Source organism: Camarhynchus parvulus, chromosome Z (assembly GCF_901933205.1).
Source record: "Camarhynchus parvulus chromosome Z, STF_HiC, whole genome shotgun sequence".
Lineage (NCBI taxonomy): Eukaryota > Metazoa > Chordata > Aves > Passeriformes > Thraupidae > Camarhynchus > Camarhynchus parvulus.
In genome coordinates, this window is record NC_044601.1 from 47,790,185 (window position 1) to 47,805,566 (window position 15,382).

Sequence of the window (15,382 nt, forward strand, 5' to 3'; positions counted from 1 at the left end):
TATTATTCAGCCAAATATAATAGTTTGGACAGACTTCTGAACAGTAGCTCAGTAATAGTCCGCCAGTAATTGTAGAAAGCAATCCAGCTGCACCGTGCGGTCTCTCTCGGGCCCGGCCGGACCGGGTCGCGGCTCACCCCTCCAGCTTTCGCCGCCGCGTCCCACCCGTCCCTCACGGAGCCGCCCCGCGCATGCGTCCCGCCGCGCCGCTAGGGGGCGTGCCCGCCGGGAGGAGGCCGCGAAGCGGCGCAGGAACTGACGGACTAGCGCTTCCTGCGGCATCCCGGCCCTTCCTGCCGCATCCCGGCCCTTCCTGCCGCGTGCCGGCCCCTTCCTGCGGTGTCTCTGCATCCGGGGGACGGGACCGTGCTCAGGTGCGGAAACTGCTCTCCGCTGCTCGCCCCGCGCACTGATACCTGCAGGCCCGCCCCGCCTGCCTCCTCTCAGGCCCTACGTGAGTGTCCTGTGGGGGTCCCGCGGGGACGCGGCGGGGAGGGGCGTCGGGGTGCCGGGCTCTGGCCCCAGGGGTGGCGGCGGGCCCGGGCGGCTCTCCCGGCATGGGGGCTGGGGGCTGGCGGGTTTCCGTGCGCACGGACTTACCTGCAGGGTTCACTCATGTGGCTCTGTGGGAAGTACCTACTTGTTTGGAAACACTGCCCAAAGGGACAAAGGTACCTGGACTGTAAATTATGAAGCTTGTTTAGGAGAACCTGGCAATTCCTGGCGAGGTAACCCGTGCTGACGGTCACGGTAAAGGTCGTTGTCGCTGTTGTGACACAGCGGTGTTGCTGCATTGTTTTGGGTTGGGGAAGGTAACTCCTCCTTTGCTTGTTTTCTTGGTGTTTACAGCTTCAAAGGCTAAACTGAACATGTGTTTCTTCTGCGGCTAACTGTTGAATTCTCGTTCATCGTTGTGTTACTAGCTAATTATATCCGTAAACTGCTTATGTCTACAGTGTGCTGTGGAGAGTACCTGGTCTGCTCAGAGGGGAATGGGGCATGTTAACAATTGTTCTGTCTACTAGAAATGGAAAGGTTTGTACAGCACATAGATACTCATCCAGACTAAATGTCAAGTGACTTACTTGTTATGCAACATGGTGTAATTTCTTCGGCAGAACTGAAAGTGAACATCCAAATAGTAACTTCCATAATGCATACTGCTTCCCCTCACCTACCCCATCAAATGGGAAAAAAAAAAGGAAGTCTAATAGCTTTCTCTTAGAGCTAGTGCAGCAAGAGCTAGTGCAGGTTTTTACTATTCGCTAGTGTGGATTGTTATCACAGAAAATAAGGGGCAAAGCCAAACCCAACCATATAAACTCCTCATTATTAATTTTCTTATGCTTTGTCCTAATGCTGTCCACAGTGATGGTCAGAATTATCTGGGTAGTTTTACCAGAATCAATTTTTAGTTGAAAAGATAGTAAATCTATATTTTTCTATGACAGAGTCTGTTCAGTACAATAATGCTATATACGTACAATAAAGCATGATTAGATTAGTTGCAATTGGTGTCATCATTTGTCTGCTTTTTTACATGTCGTGTTGTGAAAAAATACTAAACTTCATGACATAACTTGTAGTTCATGATTAGCTGCATCTTCATGCTCTTCTGATGTACTCAAGGATTTCTTTCCATATGTTGTGAACCTCATTGTGGAATGTTTCAAATATGAAACAAATTCCATGGTTACATGGTACTTTTCCCTGAGATGAAAACTTGTGACATGTAATTTTTTTAAATTAAACTTAAAATTGAGTGGGTCACATAAAAATTCACTTTAAACATAAGTAAAGTAAGCAGTAAGTATGAAACTTCAGTGTAGTATTTTTGTTTAGTGTCTTGTGATGAAAGTAAATCCTGTGATCACCATTCTCTTAAGCAATTCTTGGAAGTATATTCTAGCTTACTTGAATTTTTAAACTAAGAGCTTAAAAGGTAACTGATATTTCTTTTTGCCTGATTCCAATTTATTTTCTTCTTTTTTTTTTATTTAGATAAAAGGATACATGTTCACTTCAAGTAGAAAGGAGCATGTTCCCAAATTCTTCCAACTTGGGTCGTCCACCCTTCCCTCCGAAATATCAACAACAGAGTCCTTTCTTCACTAAACTTCCTCTAAACATGCCTCCTACTCTTCTTTCTCACCAGCAAATTGTCCTTCCTCCGTTTCATCTTTGCAGTCCAGTGTAAGTACAGTAAGGTTTGGTGGCAGGGGTTGGGTCTGAAAGAAATATTTCTCTTTATGGAGGATAGTTTTCACTGTTTATAACATTGAACTGCCCTGAACTTCACAAAACGTGAAGATGTCATGCGTATAAAAAAGAGCTATATAATTCCTCTTATGGACCTGCAAATCTGTATGCTTGCCTGCGATGCATAATGCATGAGATGTAGCGGCACTGATTAGAGTTGTCAATCCACAATTCAGTTTTAAAAGTCTTCAATCGTATTTGTTTATTAAGGAGAACAGGCAGGAGATGAGAAGGGGAGGAAATGTTTATTCTTGGGTTTATATTTGAAGACACTGTAGTGTTGTTTAGGCTTTTGAATTTAAAAGTTCCTTAAGTGAATTTGTTTGCTAACCCCTTCTTACACATATGCTGTCAAGAATGAACATTTTCTGTTTTTAATGAAATACATATTATAAACTGAAATATATCTTCATGTTGAATAGAAAAGAAAGATATATTCCATGTAAAAAATACCCAAGTGACAGGACTTGTAGAATTTAATATTCAGTTAAAAACAACTACCAATCCATAAAAAGTATCTTGGTTATCTTATGAATCATAATTGTTTTGGACTGTAGGCTTTCTAGAGCTCTTTTGAGTGGGAGTGTTGAAACTTCTCCAGCTGTTACTCCAGCTGTTACACTGCAACCAGTGACTTACGGAAGTGTCAGTCCAGTGTCTACGCCAGATGCCCTGATGTCATTTCAAGGAAGAAAGTAAGTTCTTTTATGTATGTGACCAATACTGGTTGTAATGTACCCATTGTGAAGCTCATCTGATATCAATTTCTTAGGCAGTTTGAGTTATGTTAGAAATTGCAATACTGAATACTTTTTTCTTTTTGATGGAAACAGGCCATGTATTGGCTCTTTAAAGCATTGTACCTGTTTGAGAATCTTAGTAGTCAGAAGTGATTTCCTGTACCTAGTTTTCTCTTTCAGCATCTGTAGCCTTGCAGAAGTGATTTATTGTAATACTGCAGTGAATTGTGGTCTGTGTGGGTTTGAATTTAAGCTGGTTTGTGTCGACAAATGTTCTTTTCCTGTTAATTTGTCAAGTTAAAAATAAGAGTGCACCCTCAATGTTTTATGGGAATTGTCGTGTTTTCCTGATAACACATTACGTGTTATTCCTAATTTTCTTAACTATGTGATATATTATTTTTCAAATACAAGGTGTTAAATTCAAGCATGTGTAAGTTTGTTTTTTTTAGAGGATTTTATGGAAAACTAGTTTTTGTAGGTTGTTTTTTTTTAATTAACTTGAATTTACATTACTACCTTTGTTATTTTAGTTACCACAGAAAGGGAAATTTTGCGTAAATGTAGAGTTTAATTATATTTTAATATTTTAGAAAAAATCCAGTTCTCTTTATTAGTTCAGATATACTAGTCGATACATGTTTCTAGTAATTGTGGGAATCAGCTGATTGGAAGGAGGTTCTCGGTAGTGTGTCTTCAGTACTATCTCCTGAATGCTATTTCGCTACCAAATCTAACATGAAGAAATAAGCACAGTCAAATATAAGCTGTTTAGTTATAGCTGAGTGTGTAATTACCCCATGGACTAAGGAAGCTCCTGGTTTTATGCTGCATGCATTTTTTCCTCTTGAGCAGTCTGTTCTATGACAAGCTGTGCTATGTTGGGAGATTTGTAGTCAGCTTAAACAAACTTGTCATTTGGGTTTCAGTTGGTTAAGTGCAGACACTTGCCTTAAAGAATTGCATTGATCCAATTCTCAGGTGGCTTTATTTCTGCAATTTTATGTTCTCTTTGCCCATTCCAAGTTTGTTTCACATAGTACCTAGGATGGGCACACCTGTTCTGTAGTATACTGGGGCTTAGCAAAGTAGTTATGTCATTTAAGTGTTAGTGTTTGAACTTTGTAGAAGCTGTCTTTTAATCATGAGTTGGAGCTTGTGAACTAGAGGAATTACACAGTCTCTCTCTCTAGGAGACAAAGTCAACAGAGTGTTCGAGATGATGCCAAACGGCAGCGGATTCATTCACAGGATTCTGATACAGCTGTAGTTAACCAAGCAGTGCCTTTGCCAAAGGGACATAGACGCTCATTCGCAGCATCGGTTTCAGTTCAGTCTCCAGTGCTGCATGCGAGTGGCTCACCAGCCTTAATTGGATGTGTCCCTCCTTTGCAAGATACTTTGTTTCCAGATCCTACAGAAACCAGGCTCCCTGTTGCCAAGGACGAGGTAATGGCTTTCTGTGCCTGTGCTTTACTTCTGTCTTTTGAGTGTGCAGAATCTAGAGGTACTGTAGGAGACCACAAACGTTTTTGCTAGTGTTTTTGACAGTATCATGGGATATCTATTGGTAAGCTGCCATTAGAAGGAGTATCAATAAGTGTAGCTGCCACTGTTGTTCTGTATCACCTCCTTGTCCGTGCTTGGGTTTGAAGCATTTTTATGGTGGCAGGGGAAGTCAGGGTATTGTTTCCTTGTAAAACCCCACTGTAGTAATATGAGAGAAGCCCATTCTGAATAGATGCAGTATTTGGCCTGTAAAGATGTCCGCTCCCTCTTTTCAAAAAAGCATAAAAGTTACTGTCATAGCTGTTCTGGAATATAGAAGAGAATGGAGTGGAGTTCAGAACTTTTTCTTGTTCTGCATCCACATGACAGAAGGGTTTTGGGTTCTTTAGTGTAAATATGCCTGTTGATTGTAGAATGTAACAGTGTGGGAAAGGAAAACAGTCTACCTCCTTCCAACAAAGATCTGACTTCTTTATTAGCTTATATAGGATAAGAAAGAAAGCTAATTTAAATCAGGTTTTTAAATGATATTTTTCCCCTATTACTAGTAGGCAAATTGTTGACATTAAAGTCAGCAGAAGATGTCTCTGGTCATTCACTACTTATTCCCTGAAATACTGCATATACTGATGATGCAAAAATTATTTTCCCTGGTTTGCCATTTTATAACAAATGGAACAAATTTAAATTTAAAAACTTAGCAGAAATTTTTTTAAGGAACTATTAATTGTGAATTTAAGTGCAGTAAAACTCTAGACAGTGGAGTTGGTCCTGTGAAATGGTGCTGGGTTTTGCATTAAAAAACCCAACCTTCTGTGTTTCATGTAATGAATGACAAGAAAGAATGTTCACTTTGCTGTGTCTTTACTTTTTGTATGTGTGTGTCCAGTTAAGTAAACAGGTTTTGGAGTTGTTTCAAGCATGTCGGCAACAGGCCATTGATTTGGACAGAAAAGAGCTTTGCAGAACAGAACTCCAGAGAGAAATTCAGCTAATTTTTCCACGTATGTTTTGAATCTAATTACTTTATATCAGTTTGCATGTTCTTCAAGTTTGTGATTCTTCCTTCCTCTCAAACTGTAATATGTCACGTCATGTTTATTTTTTGTTACTCTTCTATTACAGAGAGCAGACTTTTTTTGGTTGGGTCCTCACTGAATGGATTTGGCACTCGTACTAGTGATGGTGATTTGTGCCTGGTGATTAAAGAAGAGCCAGTAAGTAATTTAAAACATACATAGTTAAAACAAAGTCTGGTTTTATGTATGTGCTGTTAAAAGGCTGGATCCCGAAGTGATAAAAAAATGGTCAAATCTTTTTGATTGAATAACATAGTTTTGCACTCATAATAGCCACGAACTTTGAGCCCATTAATGTGCAGATAAGAATTAAACCCTATCAACCTAACAAAACTTATTTTTTAAAGCTTTACCTTCAATTCATAAGTGCAAAAATACAGCAAAAGGGAAGCAGATGCCTAGAATGATGAAGAAAACTGTTTAGAGAACTCTTTTAGGTGCAGAAACAACTTTTAATAAGTAAATTTTCTTATTATTTAGATTCATAGCTACCAATTTTAGTGATCAGGCATAAAAATGTATTTAGTATCTTAAACATTTTTAGTGAGAAAAAATGTTTTGAGTAGAAATTAGGTAAACAGAAAGGATATCTGAAAGAAATTTAAATAGACCATAATCTTGAAAGAATTTAAGCATAATTTAAAGGGAAGAAGAGGGCATTTTTGTGTAAATGGGGCTAGGTTTTCATCTAGGTTTGTGATTTTTGAATGTCTGTTAATCACTTTGCATATTGAGTATGAATTGTTCTGTCTGGCATTTACTGTGATAAATGTGTCTGTAGGCTGTAGAATGTGTTGGTGTACTTGTTCATGTATTTTTCTGAGAACTAATTTCATTTTAAAACCAAAGCATGCTTACTTTGAATATTTAAATGAGAGATACCAACATTTTTCATTAATTTTAATACCACATTTCAGGTGAATCAGAAGACTGAAGCAAGATGTATACTCAGCTTAGTCCAAAAACTCTTCAGTACTAAACTTTGTAAGTTACCATCTAAAGTGAGGTGGTAAGATTATTGGCAGTTCTGGAAGAAGTGTTGATGCTCTGTTGTAACTAATGTATGTAATTGCATCTTGTCTAGGTTCTAATATAGATTCTTTTTGGGAAACCTCTGTTAGTGAACTCTTGCTAATATCTTAGATTGCAGTGTCTTCCAGGTAAAAATACTCTTAAGAATTTGTAAAATAAGATGTCACTCACAGTAGACTATGCAGAATTGATTTTTTTCTTTTGAGAAGTAATTAACTTATGTGCCTAATGAAGAAAGTAATAAATGTTGACAATACCAGCACATACAGATAAAAAATATCAATTCATAGTTTCTTTAGCTTATTGTTTAGACTCTCTTCAGATTAAGAATTCACATGGGTAGATCTTGACTTAAATGTGAAAGCTTCTACTTCACATTCTACAAGCCAAAAGAGGCTTTTGTGTCTTCCTTTGAATTATAAAATACTCTAACATTTACTGGTATCAATGACTTTATCACCCTGCTTCCCAGACTTGTGGTATATTCTTTGATGCTAGTCCTTATAGTGATGTTTTGAACAGTCCTGCAGTGCTAAAGGAACAAACCATAAGTTTAAATGCAGACTTCAAAATTTCTTCATAGGCAAGCATGCATGCACAGATTTTAACAGCTCACAGGGAAGAAAGACTTGATACATCTATTGCTGAATCGGCATCTGATATTTAATGCTTATTACTACTGATTATTGACATTTGCATAAGTCTGAAAATTAATCTGGGTTTGTCTGTGGTGCAGCTCTCTCTGTCTGTGATGCAGTGCTTTCAGATAGCGCAGTGATAACGTAGGTGAGTTTTCAGGGTTCAAGAAGCTTCTAAGTGAGCAGTCTTTTTCAAGAGCTCTTGTTCTGTGACAAAGGCTTAGACAAAATCAGGTTTGTTTACCTGTATTTGAAAGGTATGATAGCCATCTGTAAGTGATCCCCAAGTGATTTGTGCCTTTGCCCATTTTTGATTTTGTAATTCTCTGATACCTTGCAAGTGCATTTGGTTGGCTTGATTTAATCAAAATATTCTATGGAAGGTAAGACAGGACAAAGCACTGCTCAGATTACCACTCCTGTCAGGCTCCCTTAGTTGTGATATGTAGTCCTCTTACATCATCCCTTCAGAATCTTAACATCATTGTGGCATTAATTCCTATTTGTAGCAGTCTGTCCTGTGTCTGTGTGTGCATGTTATGTGAATAGAACTAACAGACAAACGTTGGTTAAAAATTTTCAAAACCAAAAGGCTTTGGCACATGGGTCTTTGCGCCTAGATTTAGCTAATTTACAAGCTATAGCTGAGTTATGCCAAGGTTTAGTACTTCTGGAACAGGAGGTGTCCTGGTTTCAGGTGAGATAGTTAATTTCTTAGTATCTGATGCAGTGCTGTGGTTTGGATTTAATACGAGAATAGTGTTGGTAACACACTGAAGTTTCAGTTGTTCACAGTAATGCTTACTATAAATCAGGGAGAGCCTGTCTAACTAAAATATATGAAGCTGCTTCTGGTAATTATTTTCAAATTTTTGCTGCCCTGCTAGCATGTATGATACTATCCTATAATTTTAAGTTAATACCTCTCTGACAGTATTAGTTATTTCTTTCTTCTGTAGAAGAGAGACTGCAGCATGTTCTTAAACAGCTGTGTGTGAGCACTCATAAAACTTACTGTTGCTTCACAGTAGAGAACAGAAATAAACATAGTGTGGGCCAAGAGGTAAGAGAAACAACAACAGCGAGAAAATAAAAGATGCTATTTAGCTATTTAGAATAAGTTCTTGGTCTGGTTTTTTGGAAGAGTTAAAGGACAAAAAGAAATAAGGAGGATGGCATCGGTAAAGTTTTAGATCTTTTTTAACCTTTTTTCAGATCTTTGGTTCAGAAACTTGGGAGAAGTTTTATCTGTGCCTCTTACAACATCTCCTTCTTTGTTCTTGCTGTCTGCAGTGTTCCTGTGCGTTCCAATATAAGGACAGTAAAAGTGTGATTCTGTGCTTATTTCACCTTAATTCTATGATGGATAAATGAAGAAGCATTGCAAGTGCAAATTAGATCAGTCCCTTTCACAATTTGTTTTGTTTTTGGAACTTTAAGTACCATGTCTTTTATCCTTCATATGGAGTTGAATGTGATTATTAGATTAGGAGGTTTGGGAAGTGGATTCAAAATTTGTATAAACTCTAGCTTTTTTCAGGTTTGTAAAAGGTAACAAGTCTGAGCAAGGAGTTTTAGACCATCAGATTCTAAGTCTTATAGCAGAGGCTTTTCTGCGTTGTCATTCTGCATCTAGAATACCAACTGAAATAAAATGTCTTCTGTTTTTGAATAGTCAATAACAGAGAAAAGTGGGAAAAAGCTTCTGATATTTTATTCATTGTTTTTGTGTATATCTAATCCTCTGAGAGTTAATGTCAGACTGATTCCCCATTTCAGATTCATCTATGTGGGATTCATTTGAAGAACACCATAATAGTATTAGGTTGGCAAGTATTTACTGTCTGCATAAATAGCCAAGAGCTTATTTTCCCTTAGATTTACAAAGAGGTACAGTAGCATTGAGACTAGGGCATCAGAGTGGAATCTGCCTAATGGCGGTCTAGTGGGAAATGTGTAACAGCTGGGGCAAGCAAAGGAGTTTGAACTCAGTTGAATGACTTTGAAGGACTGTGCAGATCATTGAGTCAATTCCAAAAAATCAGTAGTTACTTCATCCTGTGGTGGGTTGCACCTTCCTAGATTCTTCATGAATGTGGATTCAGACTTCTGTGTTTCTCCTTCTGTAGTATAACCAAATCAATAAGAGCAGGCTTTGTGCCCAGGATGTCAAAGATCTTTTTGGCATATGCCATGTTTGGGATTAATATTCTGTACAATTGCTTAATCTTTCATTATGTAAAAGAAGAGAGGGAATTAAGCTCTTCAGTCTGAAATTCTGCATGAATAAGTTATATATAAAGCAATGCTTAGTTTTCTTTGAAGCCACTTAGATTTGTTTTTGCTAAGCTGAAGTGGTGTTCATGACCTTTCCATAGACATGCCTAAAACTGTGGAGCAGCTGTACAGACTTCATGTATTTTAGTGTAGCATCTCTGGTTACAGCTTTCGTGATCACATACTCAGTTTACTAAGGCTCTTACTCCACCCTCAAGAATTCCACACCCTCTATTTGTGACTGTTTCTTCCCCTGTATGTATATGTAAGGTACAGTATAGATTCTGCTAACAACATCATTGGTCTGAGCCAAGAAAGAGGATACCAGCAGGAGTTACTGCTTCTAACTTCCTCTTACCTCTTTTGTCTTCTTCCTTGCTTTCTACCACCCTGTGAAACAGATTGGGATTATGTTTTGGGCTGTATCTTTTTTTCTTAACCAGCTAATTTGACACATCCATCAAGTGTAGGGAGGCATTTGCAGACAAGGATGTGTTTGGAAGTGGATTGTCCCTCGAATGAGTTCAGTTAACCTCTGAAGAGCATTAGGAAGGATCATAGTGAGGAAAGTTGAATTGCTGTGGCATACAGTTAGACGTCTACCATTGCCTACCATGTGTTAGTGCGTTGGGAATCTTTGTCATAAATTTGTTAGTGAATAGAGAGGAGGCAGAGAGCTCTGCACGCTTTAGACTCACTTTAGAAATATTCTGCAATGGTGGAGGACAGATGCCTGGATGTGTTGGAAGGTGCAGCTAGAAAGAGGGGATGCTTGTGTTAATTTAGCAGACAGTGAGCATGAATTGATTTTGTTCATTTAAGATTCTCTCTTTAACATCAGTAAATTAGTAAGATTGTCTTTTATTCTGAGTGCCAGTCTGTGTGTTGCTTAGGCTTGTGTGATGCATTAAAATCCAGATAAAAGATTGCCTCAGGTCAAATCTGTCTGAACATGCATATCCACCAAACAGTTTCAGAAAGTCTCAAAAAAAGGTTTGTTTTAATTGAGTATTGCACAGATTTTGTTCCACCAAATCTGAATTTATCATCCAAAAGCAATGGAGATTATGCTGTTTAATCAAGCTGGCTGTTCAGCTGATAGAAGTACCTTGTTGCTTTTTCTGGAGGGAAGGAAAAATCATTTTATTCAAGCTTATTTTTAGTCTGTATTACTTGTACTGTGCATGCTTATTTATGCTAATCTGAGGTTAATTTATAAAAACAGTGGGAAATATATGATGTTGGATATGGACAAATTCAAGTAGTCCTAGATTTGGCAACAGAAGTGATTACTAAAATCACACCTTTTGACCAAATTCATACCATACAACCTACAGGCTCTACCTTTCTTTCTTCTTTGTTGCTTTCTTGGGCACAATATTCATTCAGGATTATGGGAAACTACTGAATATAGGCTGAGTTATCATGAAATCTAGGGAATTCACAACAGTATGGCTGATGCAACAGCTTTGGGGAGCTACGTGTGGAGGGTGCATTTGGTAGTATACTGTGTAGGTGATCATCTGATCATCATCAGTGTGGATTTATTGCATGTCCTATCACAATTAAAACATAAGGCAGATAAAGCTTACCCCATCTTTGATAGAAAGCATTATCATGTTTTCAGTAGCATTTCCTGGTATGTAGTTTATAATTCAAATGAACAGTTTTCAAAACAAGTTTTGAGCCTATCATTAGCCCATCCTGGTTGGATATGTTCCTCCTCCTTTATTTTTGTACCTTAATTATAACAATTCAGGATTTGTATTACAAGCACTGTTCCATGAAAGCATTGTAGTACTGCATTCCTTATGCTAAAATTTCTGGAATGTATTTCCCCTCAGAAAAGTCTTTATGTTCTACTTACTTCTTCTCTAATGTTTAGTGTGGGGGATGTTCCACCTGCTTTCATAGGTTGTTTTTTTGCTGTAGTTAGTTTAGCACAACCCTGCTAAATTTAATAAGCTGCTATTTGCTATAAATCGATTAGATTCTATTACAGGATCTTTTATTATATTTTTATGCATCTTGCATGAAACTTAATTGCATATTTTCCTCCCTTTCAGCAAGCTACATTGAGCGACCTCAGCTGATCAGAGCAAAAGTGCCAATAGTGAAATTCAGGGATAAAGTCAGGCAAGTATTCTGTTCAGCCTAATCTTTTAGACTTTGACATGGGAAAGCGTTCTATATGTGTACTGCCCTTACAAGGAATCCTACCATTTTATGTGTCTATTTGTGTGGTGCTGTAGTTGTTATCACAAGTTTCTAGAGCTAGCATGCAGTGGCAGTCAGCTTTTTGCCTTGATGGTCTGAATCACCTCTTGTGGTTAAGATATCCTGTACCTAGGGCACTAGGCCTGTCTTTGCCAAAATTGAAACTAAACATTACAAGCTTCCCGTGAGAGCTGATTTTTTGTTGGGAGTTTTTTTCAGATGCTGGGGGAATGTGGTTGAATTTGATGGGTGTTATCTCTGTATCTGGAGATGAACATTCTAATGTGTTACCAATAACTGAAATACATATGTATTTCATGTATAACTGAAAATGGCTGTTTCCCCTTACTTTGTAATGAGAGTGAGAAAGTGAATGAGAAAGCGTTCAGTTTGTATTTGTTCTCTTTTATAACCTATAAACTTGGGGGATTATAATGCTGTAAAAATAAGAGAAGATCAACTCCACTTAAAGACTTACCATATTTTTTTTGGTAGTCTTTCCCAGGAAATTATTCTAATGCTGGTTCTGCTTCCCAACAAACCTTTGATCAATTATCAAGATCTTTATGCTACAGAAGATACAAAAACTTCCTCTTCTGCTACACTTGATGTGCAGTTGAATCTTTTCCTCTCCTTTAGTGCTTTCTAGTAGAACTTGAGTCCAAGCAGTACAAAATTTTTTTCACTTACCGCCTCTACAACAGCTGGTAAACATGCAATAGAACTTGCTTCAGTCGGCATCTGGTAAATAGTTGTCAATTTGGGTTAATTGGAATTACACATGCAATCTGACATTTTTATTATATTTTCACATACAGTTAATATTCTTATGGGTGTTCATGCTTATATTTACAACTGTAATGTGGTAGCTGAAGCTTGTTTATTTTCTGTACTGTTATGCGCTATATTCTTAAAACATATAAAACGTTATGTTTGATACGAACTCAGGTTTAAAATTATGCAGTAGTTTTGATGGAAAGAATGTTTTGATGTAAAAAGTGTATAAAAGACGTAAAAAATGTAAAATGTTCAAAATACATTAAAAATTTCTTGTAGGCCTCAAATTATTGTCTTCTAAAAATTTAATGAATTTCAGGTCCATGTTCCCCTTATATAATCAAGAAAATCCAAAGAAGTATTTGAGTAAACAAATGCTATGTGAATAAAACTTGTCCATGTAAAATGGAAATAGCTGTATATCACATATACAACTACTTCTTTGTCTAATAATAGGCTCTTCTTGTTGCAAGTTAGTGTTGATATGGATTATTGACCATAAATGCAATATAGTTTCTTGAGTTCTGTGAGATGTTAGGCTCTATATGCAGTAGGAAATTCAGGTTTGGGGCAGGTAGTGTTGTAAATAAAGCAGTTAGTGCTTGTTTGCCTTATTTAATCTTAACAGAGTGAAAAGTATCAAAACTGTTTTATTGCAAAACATGTAGTGTTTACTCAGAATTGGTGTTATTCCTATGTACTGATTCTCTCTTACTGTCATTGCAGAAATGGCTCTTACCTTCTGACCTCTTCCAGTTCTCTTTCTCAGTTCATTGGCATAATTTCCTAAACTAATACCCCAGAGAATCCTTCCTGGTATCAAAAGTTGTCTGTAATAAATCGTGTAGTTGGAGAAAGATTTCGTAAAAATTAAAAAAGATATCCTAAGTTGTCCTAAAGTCTAAATTTGTATCTACACGTATTCTTCATTTAAAACAACAATAACATTTTTATAACAGAGGAGTTCAAGTCTTTTAGTGGCTCAGGTGCTGTAAACAAAACTAAATCACAGCATTTAAAACTCTGAAGAAAGTTTCTAGGGCTTTATATTAAAATTACTTTTCTCTATATCTGTGATAAAGTAGGTAGTAAACATTCAGAAATTAAATACCATGATGCTTCATTGTTTTTTTCTCCCTAATAGCAATGTGGATTTCGACTTGAATGTAAACAATGTGATAGGTATAAGAAATACATTCCTTCTGAGAAGCTATGCATTCAGTAAGTTTTTATTGTGTTTTCTTATTTCTTTAAACTTTGCTTTTAGAGTTTGTATTTTGGTATTGATATTCTATGAAAATTTAATAATTACTATATATATAATTACCTATTTAGCTACATTAAGTGGCTTTAAGATAAGTTCTTCTTGCTCATTCTAAATACATGGAGAAAACAGCTGTATGTTTTTAACTAAATATTATAATATTCAGAAGATAAAAAAGATTTTTCATGTTCAGGTCCATATACCTACTACAAGGGCTACTTCAGGTATTCTGCAGATAATAAGATCATGATAGTAATGGTTATCTAGTGGTATAATCTCCAGCTTCTTTTATTTCCTTACAGCCAATGACAGTATGGATGGCTGATAGCCAGCTATGTCTATTTGCTGTTGCAGAGTCTTTGCTTGGAAAATCCAAAATACTACTTCAGTATTTATACTAATCCCGAATCAAAATTGGTTTGTATCTGCTCAGGAGTTTGCATTTTAGGGAGAGATTGTGAAACAGCCTTGTGAAAGGAAGGTAATAACAACAGCACTCTTAGTGGTAAACTAAGAGTTTCTTTCTTAGCATTGCAATGTCATTTGTCAGATAAGTACATAAAGGAGTGTGCCTCAGCCTTTTTCTTCTAGGGCATTTGCATTTATTCCTTTACCCTCTTCTTCAGTTCTTGCATAAAGGAATTTCTTTCTATTTAGGGTAGGCAGTTACCAATAGAAGCTGCCTTCACTAGTTTTTATGAGTATTTCAGTCAAACTAGTTTGTGTTCCATATTCATGTTACTAGGAGAGTCTACAACTTGTCCTGGATCAGTTGGTTAACTGTAATTTCTTCATACGTTCGAGAAAGTGTATGACTGGGAAAGGATTTGCTTCCAAGTACTAAAAATATTAGGAAGTAACCATTGAGCAGTCACTTCACGAAGTCTAATGTTGATATACTTGTTTGTAGCTTCTGTCACAGATTGTTTTTTGTCAGAAAATCACTGCAGGGCAGACAAGTCCAGATGTAAAAAGAGTGGTGGAAGCAGTCCTAGTATTCCACCTTCTCTTCTGTTCTGCTGTTGTGCTCACTTTTATAAGACCAGCAAAGTTAACTTCATATTTCCTGGTGAAGGCAAATATTTCTTGAGGTCAAGGAGTGAGTTAATAGCAAAGGGAGACCTGTGATTGAAAGCATTTTCTTCTCAATGTTCTGGACCTTCCTAAATATCATACAGCATATGCTTTGTCTGTCTTGTCTTCCTTAGACCAGAAAACTCAGGTGACATAGGGCACACAAAACTAAATGGAAGCTTTTATCAGACTGTCTCCATACTTTTTATAAGTCATATGAACAAGGATGGATAGCCTTATATATATTATTCTGCTCACTTAAATGTGTAGTTGAAGGTCCATGTGTAGTTTAAAGTCTTCAACCTGAATAGGGGAAAAATTATCAAATTACCTTTAATGTGGAAGATGTATTGGTCTGTTTTCCATTGGAACAAATTAGATGCTCAGGCATACAAGGGACAATCTTAGTGAACATGATAAAAAAGCTAAAACTCAAAAAATTTCTGTGGATGCTCTTCTGTCTGTTTTGAAGTTAACTCTTCGGTGTTGGTGCATGAGTGCTCTAGAAAACATCGA

At 37.1% G+C, this 15,382-nt stretch overlaps 1 protein-coding gene across 3 annotated transcripts in view; it reads left to right on the plus strand.

Moving 5' to 3' along the window:
- The first annotated feature begins 298 nt into the window (after positions 1-298).
- TENT2 (terminal nucleotidyltransferase 2) overlaps positions 299-15,382 on the plus strand; it is a 40,305-nt gene continuing 25,221 nt past the window's right edge. The window contains exons 1-10 of one of the 3 annotated variants that reach the window (XM_030968319.1): positions 321-454; positions 957-1,035; positions 2,002-2,193; positions 2,817-2,954; positions 4,193-4,448; positions 5,398-5,512; positions 5,634-5,725; positions 6,505-6,571; positions 11,601-11,670; positions 13,673-13,749. In XM_030968319.1, the coding sequence (XP_030824179.1) occupies positions 2,039-2,193; positions 2,817-2,954; positions 4,193-4,448; positions 5,398-5,512; positions 5,634-5,725; positions 6,505-6,571; positions 11,601-11,670; positions 13,673-13,749 (970 nt within the window). In that variant the 5' untranslated portion in view covers positions 321-454; positions 957-1,035; positions 2,002-2,038. Of the gene's footprint in view, positions 455-956; positions 1,036-2,001; positions 2,194-2,816; positions 2,955-4,192; positions 4,449-5,397; positions 5,513-5,633; positions 5,726-6,504; positions 6,572-11,600; positions 11,671-13,672; positions 13,750-15,382 lie in introns of all 3 variants that reach the window. The other 2 variants (XM_030968320.1, XM_030968318.1) reach the window with 2 other exon arrangements.